This window comes from Podarcis gaigeae (genome assembly GCF_964106915.1).
Source record: "Podarcis gaigeae genome assembly, chromosome: 12".
Taxonomy (NCBI): Eukaryota; Metazoa; Chordata; class Lepidosauria; order Squamata; family Lacertidae; genus Podarcis; species Podarcis gaigeae.
The window spans coordinates 4,703,561-4,719,569 of record NC_139688.1 but is presented as its reverse complement, the minus strand read 5'-3'; the positions used below and the strand labels follow the sequence as shown (position 1 = coordinate 4,719,569).

Below are 16,009 nucleotides of genomic sequence, written 5' to 3'. Positions count from 1 at the left end.
TGATGGAAACCAGAGTGCACGGAAACGCTGTTTACCTTCCCGGCGCAGTGGTACCTATTCATCTACTTGCACTGGCTTGCTTTTGAACTGCTAGGTTGGCAGGAGCTGGGACAGAGCAACGGGAGCTCACCCCGTCGCGGGGATTCAAACCGCCAACCTTCCGATCGGCAAGCCTGAGAGGCTCAGTGGTTTAGACCACAGCGCCACCCGTGTGCTACTAACCACTCATCCACTGACCAAACCTCTCCTGCCAGCCAGCCAGCCAGCCAACCAGTGGAATTGCCCACACAGGGCGGCACCTACCTCGGGGTTGATTTTTTCGTTCACAATTGGCTCAGTGGTCACCCATTTCATTCTGGTAGCAAAACGCAGCGTGGACAGCTGAAGAGAAATGAATGTTACTTAGCAATTGTTCTGGAGTCAAGAAAACCGTGCCCAAGAGCCTATCTGAATGCCAAATAAGAAATGTAACAATAATTATTTTGATTTCTTATCACTTTGATTGCATGTTCTTTCTATAAAGACCAATATTTGGATTCCTCTAGAATGCTCTAAACTGTTTTAGGAAGTTCCAAACTGTTTTAGGAAGTTCCAAACAGAAGTGAAAGTGCTAAACAGTTCCATAAAGTATTTAAACTGACTGATGCCAGGGGCCTTCTGGCAGTTCCCTCACTGAGAGAAGTGAGGTTACAGGGAACCAGGCAGAGGGCCTTCTCAGTGGTGGCGCCTGCCCTGTGGAACACCCTCCCACCAGATGTCAAAGGGATAAAGAACTATCTGACTTGTAGAAGACATCTGAAGGCAGCCCTGTTTAGGGAAGTTTTTAATGTTTGGTGTTTTTAATATTCTGTTGGGAGCCACCCAGAGTGGCTGGGGAAACCCAGCCATATGGGCAGAGTATAATTAATTAATTAATTAATTAATTAAATTATTATATACGGTGATTCCAACTTTTCATTTTGGGGTCACCTTTTTTCACAACTGAGAAGAATTAGTCCTTTTTTCAGTGTTTCTAAGCAAAGGTTCATCCCTTTACGATAAAGGAAATCATGGTTTTTTTTACTTTAAGAATAAAGTAATAATAGTAATAGTAATAGTAATAGTAATAATAATAATAATAATGATAATAATAATAATACATTTATACCCAGCCCATCTGGCTGTGTTTCCCTAGCCACTCTGGGCGGCTTCCAACAAAATATTAAAATGCAATAGTCCTTCAGATATTAAAAGCTTCCCTAAACAGGGGTGCCTTCACATGTCTTCTAAAAGTCAGATAGTTGTTTTTTCCTTTGACATCTGGTGGGAGGGTGTTCCACAGGGCGGGCGCCACCACCAAGAAGGCCCTCTGCCTGGCTCCCTGTAACCTCACATCTTGCAGGGAGGGAACCGCCAGAAGGCCCTCGGCGCTGGACCTCAGCGTCTGGGCAGAATGATGGGGGTGAAGATGCTCCTTCAGATATACTGGGCCGAGGCCATTTAAGGCTTTAATGGTCAGCACCAACACTTTGAATTGTGCCCAGAAACATACTGGGAGCCAATGTAGGTCTTTCAGGACCGGTGTTGTATGGGTGGGGTTCAATCACATACAGGCGAATTCAGGCTGCAGAGGGTATACCCTAATGGGCACTCTGCACATGCCCCAACATGGAACCCAGCGCAGTTGGGCTAAAAGTGGTGTTGCACAGATATCCCACCTGCAGTCTGAAGTGGAACAGTCCACTCTCATTCTGCTGCCTATGTAGAGCACACCTTAAACCGGGGTAGCCAATAATAATAATAATAATAATTTATTTATACCCTGCCCATGATGCTCTCTAGCAATTCCCAGACTCCAGCTGCCATCAAATCCAACCAGCACCACCAAAGGCCAGGGATGATAGGGAGCTGTAGTCCATATGGAGGCTGCTACATTGGCTCTCCCTGCCTTCAAACAATCCCAGTTTTGCATTAGGGTGCATGTGCCCTAAACACCTGGAACGGTCACTTCACTTCTATCCATGTCTCAGTCCCTTGAGTCCCCGCCAGGAGGCTTACCGTCTCCACAATGTGGATGGCTTCACTGCAGATGTTGGCTACGAGGACAGTGTTGCAATTGCCGCCTAGGAGAGACACAAAAGAAATGAAGGTTGGAATCTGATTCTCTGATTCTACTTGAAGGGCATCATTTATCCTCGTACCTACGGGACCGCCTCTCCCGGTATGCCCCACGGAGAGCCTCAAGGTCCATAAATAGCAACACCCTAGAGGCCCCGGGCCCTAAGGAAGTCAGGTTAGCCTCAACCAGGGACAGGGCCTTTTCAACACTGGCTCCGGCCTGGTGGAACGCTCTGCCTCATGAGACCACGGCCCTGCGGGATCTGATTTCTTTCCGCAGGGCCTGTAAGACAGAGTTGTTCCGCCTGGCCTTTGGCTTGGAGCCAATTTTATTCCCTCCCCCTCTTTCTTTTTTTTTTCTTTTCCTTTTCTCCTCCTGTGATGAGGCTGCGTTTTAATATTTTAATGTTTCAATATTTTAATGTTATATTTTAATCTTGTTTTTAATTTATATTCATTCAACTTGTTTTTATTATTGCTTGTTTGCCGCCCTGAGCCCGGCCTTGGCTGGGGAGGGCGGGGTATAAATAATAAATCATCATCATCATCATCATCATCATCATCATCATCATTCGCTGGCATCCATCCACCAAGGAACTCCTGAGTGCCCCAGAGAATTCAGGGAGAAATCTAAGGAGCAGGACCCATGTTCATTTCCCAAGGCGTGTGGGTGGGTGGACCAATTGGGGGGACAACAACAACAACAACAAATTTATTATTTATATCCCACCAATCTGACTGCGTTTCACCAGCCACTCTGGGCGGCTTCCAACAGAATATTAAAATACAATAACCTATTAAACATTAAAAGCTTCCCTAAACAGGGCTGCCTTCAGATGTCTTCTAAAAGTCAGATAGTTGTTGTTCTCTTTGACATCTGCTGGGAGGGCGTTCCACAGGGCGGGCGCCACCACCGAGAAGGCCCTCTGCCTGGTTCCCTGTAACTTGGCTTCTTGCAGGGAGGGAACCGCCAGAAGGCCCTTGGCGCTGGACCTCAGCATCCGGGCAGAACGATGGGGGTGGAGACGCTCCTTCAGGTATACTGGGCCGATGCCATTTAGGGCTTTATTTATTTGTTTAAGGGCATCTCTGAGCCCTTTAATATTTTAAAGAACTTTAAGCAGTGCACGCTATTTATAATATAAAAACGATATCCATTAAAACAAAAGTGCTATCTAGAACCAACGAAGCCAAGGCTAAAGCAAGTAAAAGGGATTTGAGGGATTCATCTGCATAAATGCATAAAAATCTCCACTTAAATGGCTTGTTGAAAAGGGACCCTAGCCTTTCAAGAACCACGTAATTCCCTATAAACCTGCCCACTGTCCCTTCAGGCCCTGCTCTGTATCCCTGCAATCTGAAGTCTAGTGATTATTAAAGGCAGGGTCTTTTCTCTGATGGCCCCCAGGCTGATTTTCAACAGTGGACAGGGCCAGAGCCAAAAGTGAGGCCAGATTTGCACACTCTTAACAGAGATATGGGGACGTGGGTGGCGCTGTGGGTTAAACCACAGAGCCTAGGACTTGCTGATCAGAAGGTCGGCGGTTCGAATCACGGCGACAGGGTGAGCTCCCGTTGCTCGGTCCCTGCTCCTGCCCACCCAGCAGTTCGAAAGCACGTCAAAGTGCAAGTAGATCAATAGGTACCGCTCCGGCGGGAAGGTAAATGGCGTTTCCATGCACTGCTCTGGTTCGCCAGAAGCAGCTTAGTCATTCTGGCCACATGACCCGGAAACTGTACGCCGGCTCCCTCGGCCAATAAAGCGAGATGAGCGCTGCAACCCCAGAGTCGCCCACGACTGGACCTAATGGTCAGGGGTCCCTTTACCTTTACCTTTAACAGAGACATACAATCAACACAAACAGTCACAGTCAGACAGAGACTTAATGTACACACTATCACTGGGACTTGGTTAAGCTCCTTCTTCTCTCATTTAGGCTAAAAAGCATCCTGTTTAGAAGATGCTCTAAAACAGGCTTCCCAAACTTGGGTCCCTAGCTGTTTTTGGACTACAACTAGTGCTTTTTTTCTTTTAAAAAATGTTTAGGGGATACTCTCATTTTGACTCAAGAAAATCACCATTTTACAGTTCAAATTGGGGAAAATAAATACAGCAGATGGACAAAAGTTCAAAGATTCACAAAATGTTTAGGGGTATGCGTACCCCCAGAAAAAAAGTACTGACTTACACTCCCATCCTCCCTAGCTAGCAGGACCAGTGGTCAGGGATGATGGGAATTGTAGTCCAAAAACAGCCAGAAACCTAACTTTGGGAAACCTAGCTCTAAAATGTTACCTGCTGCTGTTAAATATTTAACTTTTGAAACTGCGAGGTGGGAGGAGAGAGAGAGAGATTATTTTCTTTTTAATGGGAACCTTGCAAATAAATTATAGATTTTAGTGGCACTTAATTTTTTCCCTGTTGGCCACTTTAGGAGCTGTTTAACAGAAAGGGGGAACAGAAGCAACTACATTTTAGAGGCCAGGTGATGTTAAACTAAGCTCAAGAGTGATGGCGTAGTGTCATAACAGCCCTGTCAAGGCCAGATTTGACATGAGCAGGGACTTGAACCCGGGTTCGCCCACACCCAACACTCCAGCCAGTACCACCAACCCAAGTCCTTACCCAATGAATCTTTCAGGGTGTATGTAAGCTTGCTCTGGCGGAAGGGAACGTGTTCCCGGTTACGGTCGGCCAACGCAATAATAACTTGTTCCAGGTACGACAGAGACCTGTTGATGTAAGTTGCTTCCTTCAGTCCGAACCCTTCCGACTGTTAAAAGGGGGAAGCAAGAGGACACCTTAGAAAATGTGGTTTATGTTTCATTTGGATTATTTTATCTGGCTTTTCTGTATAAACTACCCAAGGTGGCTAACACAGTTAAAACAGAGTAGACAAACAACCACATGATTACTAAGCAACAACAACAAATTTAAAACAGAATTAAAATGCAAGAGAGCAACACAGTAAGTTAGGCTGTGTACACAACACACATTAAAAGCAAATTTCCTTGAGATATTTTAAGAAGACTGCCGTATCTCCTCTCAGCCTCCTCTTTTCCAGGCTAAACATACCCAAGCTCCTTCAACCATTCCACATAAGGCTTGGTTTCCAGACCCTTGATTATCTTGGTTGCCCTCCTCTGTGCACCTTCCAGCTTGTCAACATCCTTCTTAAATTGTGATTCCCCAAAATTGGACACAGTATTCCATGTGTGTTCTGACCAAGGTGGAATAGAGTGGTACCATTACTTCTCTTGATCTAGATACTATGCTTCTGTTGACGCAGCCTTCTTTGCTGCTGCATCACACTGTTAAGCTTGTGGTCTTTTCACATGTACTGCTAGTAAGCCAGGTATCCCCCGTCTTATATTTGTGCGTCTGGTTCTTCCTACCTAAGTGCAGAACCTTACATTTGTCCCTATTAAAATTCATTCTGTTAGTTTGGGCTGTGTTCTCCAATTTGTTAAGGCCATTTTGAATTCTGATTCTGTCTTCTGCGGCTTTAGCTACCCCTCCCAGTTCGGTACCAGCCGCAAAGTGAAGAAGAAGAAGAAGAAGAAGAAGAAGAGGAGGAGTTTGGATTTGATATCCCGCTTTATCACTACCCTAAGGAGTCTCAAAGCGGCTAACATTCTCCTTTCCCTTCCTCCCCCACAACAAACACTCTGTGAGGTGAGTGGGGCTGAGAGACTTCAGAGAAGTGTGACCGGCCCAAGGTCACCCAGCAGCTGCATGTGGAGGAGCAGGGAATCGAACCCGGTTCACCAGATTACGAGTCCACCTCTCCTAACCACTACACCACACTGGCTCTCGACAATGAGCATCCCCTCGACACAATCACACAGAGACAGACACTTAATGCACACATTGTCACGATTTCTTTTTCCGTTAGTGTAAAAGGAAAGCTAGCTTCTTGATCACTTAAAACGAAGTTAGCTAACTCACCAGCTGCAGGAAAAAACAAGTTCTCCCAACGGACTTACTTTGGTCTTTGCCAGCCTCTCTGAGCCTGCTAGATCCACCAGGTTAATTTTGGAGGTCACGTAACGGGCATCAGAAAGAATTCTGGAATGACACTGAGGTGGGAGATCAGGGACATTAGCGCACCTTGAACGCAAGAGGACTGTTGAACCGCACCAGAGGATCCACAGACCTCTGGATTTTCCCGACCACCCCATGAAAACGATGCCAGCCCTAAATAAAAGGCTCTCCAGTGACACAGTTTTTAATCGGGATCCGCCATTATGAGACAGGCTATGTTGCAGAGATTAATAGCTGTTACCGGAAAAATCCGAGGGCTCCCTTGGACAAAAACAAAGACACCAACCAGGATAACTTGGAGCAAAATAGCAGCCTGTAGGCTTGGTCTTTATTGAACTGTTGCAACAGGGTATTCCCCTCACTTGCAGGAGAGAGGAAAGACACAGAAAAATGGTGTGCAAGACCTTATAAAAACTTTTGAAATTCCCATCCTGTAGGTCAAGCCCACCCCCAGAAACATCATGCATACATTACAGAAAGGAGGGGTTGAGGGAGGAGTTGTGGTGGTAACCTGAGTGTCCTGTCACCTGGCTGATTCCCTTCTCCCCCCTCCCCATGAGTCATTTTCAGAAGACAAAAGGTAGTCGCAGTTTCCTGCCCCCTGAGGGAAGATCTGATCATTGTCCTTTGTTCCAGTCCATGCTGAATCCACTCCCATATGGAAGTTCTTTGTGATCTTCATGGTCTTCTGTCTAGGACCATCAGGGTTGGCATAGCAACCGGGCAGGGCTCCTGTGGATGTGCTGGGATGTTCAAGGGATTATGGCTGGCCTGTATCAAACCTTCCCCATTTTGTTGTCCTTCCTTCATGGAGTAAAATAAAAGTGGAACAGTGCAAATCCGATGTATGGTTGATTTTCTATGAATTTATAACAGAAGCGTAGCGTATGTAGTGTGTGAGTGTGAGTGTGTGTGAAGTTTGTACAAACTGAATGATGGGGGGGGGGGTTCCTGCTACATAGCCATAGGGGGAGGCGAGCCATTACTTTGTTATCATGTTTGCATTCTAAGATCGACTTGGCAAATCTTCCCCGAAAAGGCTAATTTATGGTGTAACTTGTCTGGGAAAATTAATGAGCAAACGCCTAGGTTCTATTTCATCGGAACTGAGAAAGATGGCGTCTGTCACCCGAGGAGGACTTTTGGAAGGATTCGGCATAAATAACAGCGTGTGAGGATTTATTGCAAACAAAAGACTTACCAGCTTTTTAAAAAAAGGGAGAGCCATACAAAGTTCACACAGAAACATAATATTGCTTACTTTAACTCGCCTGTGGAAACAACTCAGAGGCTATTAAGAAGTAAAAGGATAACAACAAGAATATCGAAAAATGGGACTGGTGAAGACTAAAAGCAGCAGAAATATGAGATGATCGGACCCTACTGAACTTGAAGCATGAGAATCCCCAACAAAAATTTATAATTTGGCAAAATAGTTGGACTTTATGATATGTATTGGTATAATTTGGAATAATGAATGTGATATGATTGGATTGTTAAAATGGAAAACTTAATAAAAATTATTATTAAAAAAAGAGAAAACGCCGCCAGCCCTGACCTCGATGTAAATAGTGAAGATGCAATGAGATCTGGAGGAGTTCCTGTTCAGAGCATGTTGACCAACAGATCTATTGGTGTCCCCCTAGAGAAGAAAATGAAAAGCGGAGGAATAAACCAAGGACAGAACAAAAGGAGTTCGTTTCTCTGCTACATTTATAGCTGACAGCGAGGAATAAACACAAAGAGTGCCTTCAGACTGCCTGTTTTCTGAGCAGTCATCCTCTGTGGTTTGTAGGGAGACAAGATGACCCTGGGTCAAAGGAGATTCTACCCTATATTATCCCATTCTTTACTGCAAAAAAGTGCAATCTTTTGGGAAAGAAGGTCTGTCGTAGAATACTTCCCAACCAACTATTTCGGTTTGGGCACTTCCAGGCAGCTGCTGTTTTTTTTTAATAATAATAATAATAATAATAATAATAATAATAATAATAATAATAATAATTTATTTATACCTCGCTTATCTGGCTGGGTTTCCCCAGCCACTCTGGGCGACTCCCAACAGAATATTGAAAACACAACGAAACGCCAAACATTAAAAACTTCTCTAAACAGGGCTGCCTTCAGGTGTCTTCTAAAAGTCTGGTAGTTGTTGTTCTCCTTGACACCTGATGGAAGGGCATTCCACAGGGTGGGTGTCACTACCGAGAAGGCCCTCTGCCTGGTTCCCTGTAGCTTCACTTCTCGCAATGAGGGAACTGCCAAAAGGCCCTCGGCGCTGGACCTCAGTGTCCAGGCTGAACGATGGGGGTGGAGACACTCCTTCAGGTATAATGGGCCGAGGCCATTTGCATTGGTAGGCAAACTAAGGCCCAGGGGCCGGATCCAGCCCAATTGCCTTCTAAATCCGGCCCGCTGGCGGTCTGGGAATCAGCGTGTTTTTACATGATTAGAATGTGTTCTTTTATTTAAAATGCATCTCTGGGTTATTTGTGGGCCATAGGAATTCGTTCATTTCCCCCTCCAAAATATAGTCCGGCCCCCCACAAGGTCTGAAGGACAGTGGACCGGCCCCCTGCTGAAAAAGTTTGCTGACCCCTGATTTAGGGCTTTCAAGGTCAGCACCAACACTTTGAATTGTGCTCAGAAACATACTGGGAGCCAATGTAGGTCTTTCAGGACCAGTGTTATATGGGTGGGGTTCAATCACCTACAGGCAAATTCAGGTTGAACAGCCCAGAAGTAGCCAATTCAATGACTATAAAAAAGTAACACAGCACAGAAGTAACACAGAGGAGAGAGAGCGGGAGGCCACGCTGACTCTTCTTACCTCGAACAAGAGATTCAAAGCAATTTCTTCGTTGGGGGCTGCGTGCACCGTCAAGCCTTTCACATAGACGCCTTGGGGCCCCTCTCCTATAGACAGCGGAATGTCACTGGGCGTCGGGGCTAAAAGGTCAAAGATGATCTCGTTGTGGATTTCCAGGTATGAAATTCGAACGGTGATGAACTGACTCCCGTGTTCCTCCATCGACTTGAATACCTGTAGAGAAGGTTGGATGGGTCTCAGCGAAGTTGCTGTCAATCAGGTTATCTGTGCTTTTTTCCAAGATGGGAAGTGAGGGTTTGGAGACCTCTAAATCCGGCTCAGAGTGGAACCGCTGAAATTAATACACCTACAGTACTCGTGTCTGTTAATTTCATTTGGGTCTGCTCTGAGTAGGACAAGCGTTGAGTACTACCCAGGGGTGGTAAATTAAGAGCACAGCCCAGTTAGAAGCTCTCCCATTCAAGTGGGAAGCTCATCCTAAGCAAGAAAAAAGCAGGAACTGCAAAGGAGGCTCTTTCCAACCCAAGTAGCCGAGAGCTCCCTTTTTTAAAAAAAGTTTTTACAGTGGTGCCCTGCAAGACGAATGCCTCGCAAGACGGAAAACTCGCTAGACGAAAGAGTTTTCTGTTTTGGAGGTGCTTCGCAAGACGAATTTCCTATGGGCTTGCTTTGCAAGACGAAAATGTCTTGCAAGTTCCTGCGGGGTTTTTTTTCCTCCCCCCCCTTTTTCTAAGCCGCTAAGCCGCTTATCCGCTAAGCCGCTAAACCGCTAACAGCGCTAATCCGCTAAGCCGTCAATGGGCTTGCTTCGCAAGACGAAAAAACCGCTAGACGAAGAGACTCGCGGAACGGATTCTTTTCGTCTTGCGAGGCACCACTGTATTTCATTTTAATATACCACATACAAAAAGAAAATACGAAGATACACAAACATCCATCACCTCCTAACAACTAAAAGAAGAAAAGAAAAGAAAAATAATCAACAACTCCACCAATACATTAAATATTCCTCACAATACATTTAACATAAAAATGACTTTTTCCTATATAGCTGACTTCCCGCCTACTCCTTACTTCTATTTCTCATCCATTATTCACTGCCATATTATAGCATATATTGGCTTTAATGTTATTTATTCTATCCTAGGTTTTCCATCAGATTTAAAACTCCTACTGAAGCTATTTAAATGCTGCTGTGCTGTGGGTTAAACCACAGGGCCTAGGACTTGCCGATCAGAAGGTCAACGGTTCGAATCCTCGCAACGGGGTGAGCTCCCGTTGCTCGGTCCCTGCTCCTGCCAACCTAGCAGTTCGAAAGCACGTCAAAGACAGCAAAAAGGTATAAGGTTTATCGACAATTGGTCTAAATTCATAACATATATGGAAACAAATTCTAGAGATATAAAAATCACAGTAGGTTTAATATAACCCTTGCAATGTGTTTACGTTAAATAATGAAAAACTGCAGAATGGATTTAATATTCACATAACCCAAAACCGAGATGGAGGGAAGTCAAACGCTATTTATTGTTAATTAATGTGTGGTTTTTTTGTTGGTTTAGGTGTTTTGATTTGGTTGATGTCTTCCTTTCTTTCTTTTTTTCTTTCTTTTTTGGTATGCGTTGGCTATTTTTTTTTCTTTCTTTGCTGTTGTTTGGATATAAAAATGAATAAAAAGAAGTTAAAAGAAAGAAAGAAAGAAAGAAAGAAAGAAAGAAAGAACGTCAAAGTGCAAGTAGATAAATAGGTACAGGTCCGACGGGAAGGTAAACGGCATTTCCGTGTGCTGCTCTGGTTCACCAGAAGCGGCTTAGTCACCCTGTCTGCGGACAAAATGCCTGCTCCCTCGGCCAGTAAAGTGAGATGATTGCCACAACCCCAGAGTCGGCCACGACTGGACCTAATGGTTAGGGGTCCCTTTACCTTTACCTTACAGACTTCAAACTTTCATTGCTATTTTTCAAATAAATTTTAAGGACTTCCCATTTTGTGGTAAATACTTGCTTTGATTTATTTTTTATTCTTTCTGATAAATGGTCTAATTCCGCATATTCGGTCATTTTTTGAGAGCTCCCATTAAAGGACCTCAGATAGCCAAATGGAGAAAGTCTCTTAAAGTTTAACAGGATATGCCAGGGATTGAAGTGTCACCTGGATGGGGGCCAAACAGGTGCAGAATCAGGCCCTCCCGTGACCCTTCACTGCTCCTTGTCTAGGAGGTAGGGGCTGCCCCAGGGCTCCCCCACACACATTCTGTTCTGTCAGCGGCAGCAGCCTTAACTGTCACAGGCTGGCAGGAATTCCCATGTGCCCACATGGACAACTGTTTTCGCTTCCTCTTTCATCAGCATCACTGCATCATGGAAAGGGTTACCTGTTGAATAGCTCGGGGTATGATCCCTCGATGCTTGTAGTTTCCCGTTGTTCCCGTCATAGTGAAAGTCTTGCCAGCTCCAGTTTGCCCATAGCATAATATAGTACCTGCAAGTTTCAAATGCATAGCTGTCAACTTACAGATTTAAAAATAAGGGACCAGCAGCCTCGAAAATAAGGGATCAGCAGCCAAAATAAGGGATTTTCCAAGGGGCACAGGTATGTTCAACTTCTGAGCCCCTCTGAGCCAAAGGCAGAAAGCCCGGCCAGCAGCCAAACGAAGCTTCAAGCGGTGGTTCCCACAGCGCAGCAACCTGGCAAAGGGGATGCAGCAAGGAAAACCACTGTCACCTCTCCGCTGGGAAGCGCTGAGCAAAGGCGAGTCCCCAGGCAACGCGGACGATTTGATCAACACAAGCTCCAGCCCCCAGTCGTTCTTAGACTCCTTATTGGATGAGCAACGCAGCCAAGCAACATAGTTGGAGCCTCCCTCCTCCCTGGCCGGCAGGGAGGGAGGGAGGGAGGGGAGCTGCTTCCTTTGAAACCCAGGAAATTTAAGGGACATCATCAATAAGGGACAGCAGCGGGACACGGCACTGGGATAAGGGAGTTTCCGGCCAAATAAGGGACGGTTGACAGCTATGTTCAAATGAGACACCATGAACTCATAAGAAGAGTCTTCTGGATCAGGCCAATGGCCCGTCTAGCTCACCATGGCAAGATGGTTTGAGAATATTACACCGATCCTGGATTGACTACACTGACTGCCAGTTAGTATCCAGACCCAATCTCAATTAAAAGTGCTAGTTTTGACCTTTTGAGAGCCAGTGTGGTGTAGTGGTTAAGAGCGGTAGACTCCTAATCTGGTGAACCGGGTTCGCTTCCCTGCTCCTCCACCTGCAGGGTGATCTTGGGCCAGTCACACTTCTTTGAAGTCTCTCAGCCCCACTCACCTCACAGAGTGTTTGTTGTGGGGGAGGAAGGGAAAGGAGAATGTTAGCCACTTTGAGAATCCTGAAGGGGAGTGAAAGGCAGGATATCAAATCCAAACTCTTCTTCTTCTTCTATAAAGCCTTAAATGGCTCAGGACCACAATAGCTCAAAGACAGCCTCTCCCAATATGTGACAGACAGTGGTGTCTTGCAATAAATAAAGAATAATTAAAGAATCACGCAGAGTCAAAATGCAGAGTTAAAAGATTCACAGTACAGGAAAAACTTTCCTGAGGCGAAAAAAAACTTAGTTACAAACAACGTGCAAGGAAAATTAAGAGGGGGAGAGAGAGAGAGAGCGCGGCTCGCTGAGCGCAGGAATTTATTTCTCCTGGCTCAGCGTGACCTTGACATAGTCAGCATGACTAAGCTGCTTCTGGCGAACCAGAGCAGCGCACGAAAACGCCGTTTTCCTTCCTGCTGGAGCGGTACCTATTTATCTACTTGCACTTTGACGTGCTTTCGAACTGCTAGGGTGGCAGGAGCAGGGACCGAGCAACGGGAACTCACCCCGTCACGGGGATTCGAACCACCGACCTTCTGATCGGCAAGCCCTAGGCTCAGTGGTTTAACCCACAGCCCCACCCGCGTCTGGTACTGCATGCCTAACAGACTGGACCATCAGAATAGGATACAGGGCCTCAAGGAACATTCAGACAAGGCTGCCAGAGAAGGACTGCTGAGGTAACACACATGCAACACTGCTCCCATTCTTGATGGAAACTGAAGACTGCACAGGCAATGACAAGAACATTTACCGTTATATCCATTAAGGGCCTGGGAGACCAAGTCTCTGGCTACTGCATCATAAACCGCATCCTGGGGGGCATCGTGAAGAACGCCATCTAATTTAAAGGACCAGTCTGTCTGCTTGTTGTTGACGACTCCTTTCGTGCGGTCTCTCTCAATGTATATTTCCATTGTCTGGAAAGTACAAAGAAAACGGAGTGTGGAAATTTGTAACCTTGAAGAACGTAAGAACACGGCGGGAATTGTCGTCCCCCCCCCCAACCATATTCTGCTTTTCCTTAAAAATTACCGTATTTTTCGCTCTATAGGGCACACCGCACCATAGGGCACACCTAGGGGTTTTTTTGGAGGGGGGAATAAAGAAAAAAAATTCCCCCCAGCCCCAAAGAGCAAAGAAGTCAAGACAGCCAGCGGGATCCATCCCGTTGGCCGTTATGGCTTCCTCTTTAGCCACGCACAACCTCTCTAGCCGGGAGAGGCTGCGCATGGCTGCGCATCCTGCCAAGACAGCGAGCGGGATGGATATCTGCCCGAAGCCCGGGGTGCGCAGCGGTGCGCTCCCCAGGCTTCGGGCTGCTATCCGCAAGCCTTGGGAGCCCAGCAGGAACTCCCACTGGGCTCCCAAGGCTTGCGGATAGCTGCCTGGAGAGCGAGAGGGGTTGGTGCGCACTGACCCCTCTCACTCTCCAGGCTTCAGCGAAAGCCTGCATTCGCTCCATAGGACGCACACACATTTCCCCTTCATTTTTGGAGGGGAAATAGTGCGTCCTATAGAGCGAAAAATGTGGTAATTCAAAGCAGCCTCAAAGCTTTAAATCAGAAAGAGACCAGTAAAAGACATGCACAGAGGTAGACCAGAACTGTTTTGTTTCTTGCTGACCTGTGTTCACTGACCTTATTGTCTTCCCCAAACTTGATCATGTCTTGTGGGAAGTCACCTGTCGGCTTGACTCGTGCAAATGCGCTAACTCTCTTTGGACAGGCGCACATGGTGATGTGCACTGGGGTGGCGGAGTAGAGGAATGGAAAGGAAAAACAGGGGGAAAATGAATTTCTTCAAGGTTCAATTCACATCAGCGCTTGAATCTCGAGGTTAAAAAAGAAGAAGATAAAACCAGTGCAAATGATAGGCTTACTGTTACGTCTGGATCAGGAGCGGAAGCTCAGATTAAATACCTCCAGTGTTTGAGACATGAAGGTGAAATTCCAGTGTCAGAGGCAATATGGGAGTGTAGTTCTTCCCTCAGCCTCCCTAGTAGAAGCAGTTCCTTCCAGGTGTTGGTGAATGACAACTCACATAATCTCTAACCACTGGTCATGCTGGCTTAAGGATGAAAGGAGAAGATCATCTGGCGGCCTCCATGTTGCCTAGACTGGTGAGGAACTTGATGTCTCCCAAGCTTTGCATGCAAGGCAGACACTCTGAACAGAGCTACAGACATTCTCCTGCCACAACTTGGAAGCAACAAGACTGTTCCCACAGTTTCCATGCCCAGCTCCCACCGGCAAGATGGAGGGGCATGAAGGAACAGTTGATCAAACTCCCCCACCCTTCTTCTTGCGAAGGCTTCAGATCAGAGACAGGCCTTCCTCCTTCTCACCAGCCACTAGTATGTCTCAGCGACGGAGCCAAGAAATATAGAACTCTGGGTTTAATTTTGAATAAAATGGAGCTGGCCGGGGTGTGCGTAAGTCTTCATTCCCTTGTGTGGAACTACTTCTGGAGCTATTCTAAGAAGCAACAGGCTTTTGGAAACCAGAGATGCTAAAAGGCTGCTAAACCATCTAACCACAGGGACTAGGATTCGGTGGCCTTCCAGATGTTGCTGTGCTCTCATCAACAGCATCTGGAGAACCACAGCTCTTCACCGCTGCCTTAGGCAAAAAGGTTTAGCTTTTCTGCATCCTTACAAAGAATCCTGAGTAACTAGAAAATAGAGGTGTGAGCGTGTATCTCCCCAACTACAATTGAGCATTCACCCTGATTTCTTTGTGGGGAGATTAGATGGCAGGTCCTTCCAGACGCCATCCCAATCAGTGATAATTTGGCAACCTGAATTCTCTGGGATGTACAGTGGTGCCCCGCAAGACGAACGCCTCGCAAGACGGAAAACCCGCTAAACGAAAGGGTTTTCCGTTTTGGAGGCGCTTCGCAAAACGAATTTCCCTATGGGCTTGCTTTGCAAGACGAAAATGTCTTGCGAGTTCCTGCGGGTTTTTCCCCCCTTCCCCCTTTTTCTAAGCCGCTAAGCCGCTTATCAGCTGATCCGCTAAGCCGCTAAGCCGCTAATAGCGCTAATCCGCTAAGCCGTCAATGGGCTTGCTTCACAAGACGAAAAAACCGCTAGACGAAGAGACTCGCGGAACGGATTAATTTCGTCTTGCGAGGCACCACTGTACTTGAATCCTACCTGCAAACAGTAACTTTCTGGAAGTGTCTGGCATTGGCTGTTAAATGAGCATTAATTCTAATGTGTTTGCAGGGAGGGTGACATTGCGTCGAAGGACATTCCAGCGCATTCCCTCGCCACTTTTCCTTATTGCAAGAAGTCTGATCTTTGGGAGAAGCACATTTAATGTGCAAGACCTCCCGGTCAACTGTAATAGTGCAACCTGAATTTGCTGGGGTATTTTTTGCAGAATCTCACTTGAAAATAGCAACATTCTGGAAGCGCCCCCAGCAATCTCTTGTTCCTCAAGGAAGAACAGACAACAGGAACCTCACTGTACTGCACGAATCGCCTGTCTCTCAAGGGCCAGGGGCCGGGACAACCTGCAAATCACTTGGGAGGGCTGCTTCTGCAACTTGGGGTCTTTATTATCAGTCACCTGCCAACCCCCACCCATCCTAAGCTCTATTTTATTTTACAAATTATTTTTATTAGTTTTTAAATTGATGCAAATCAAACCTACCATATTTTT

The 16,009-nt window shown here is 46.2% G+C and overlaps 1 protein-coding gene across 3 annotated transcripts in view; it reads right to left on the bottom strand.

Moving 5' to 3' along the window:
• KIF9 (kinesin family member 9) overlaps positions 1–16,009 on the bottom strand; it is a 43,754-nt gene that overhangs the window by 25,109 nt on the left and 2,636 nt on the right. Inside the window, exons 2-10 of one of the 3 annotated variants that reach the window (XM_083704062.1) lie at positions 13,982–14,088; positions 13,096–13,261; positions 11,347–11,453; positions 8,973–9,185; positions 7,701–7,784; positions 6,085–6,177; positions 4,724–4,871; positions 2,038–2,102; positions 304–381 (exon numbers count right to left, since the gene is read on the bottom strand). In XM_083704062.1, the coding sequence (XP_083560188.1) occupies positions 304–381; positions 2,038–2,102; positions 4,724–4,871; positions 6,085–6,177; positions 7,701–7,784; positions 8,973–9,185; positions 11,347–11,453; positions 13,096–13,261; positions 13,982–14,077 (1,050 nt within the window). In that variant the 5' untranslated portion in view covers positions 14,078–14,088. Of the gene's footprint in view, positions 1–303; positions 382–2,037; positions 2,103–4,723; positions 4,872–6,084; positions 6,178–7,700; positions 7,785–8,972; positions 9,186–11,346; positions 11,454–13,095; positions 13,262–13,967; positions 14,122–16,009 lie in introns of those variants that run through there. The other 2 variants (XM_083704064.1, XM_083704063.1) reach the window with 2 other exon arrangements.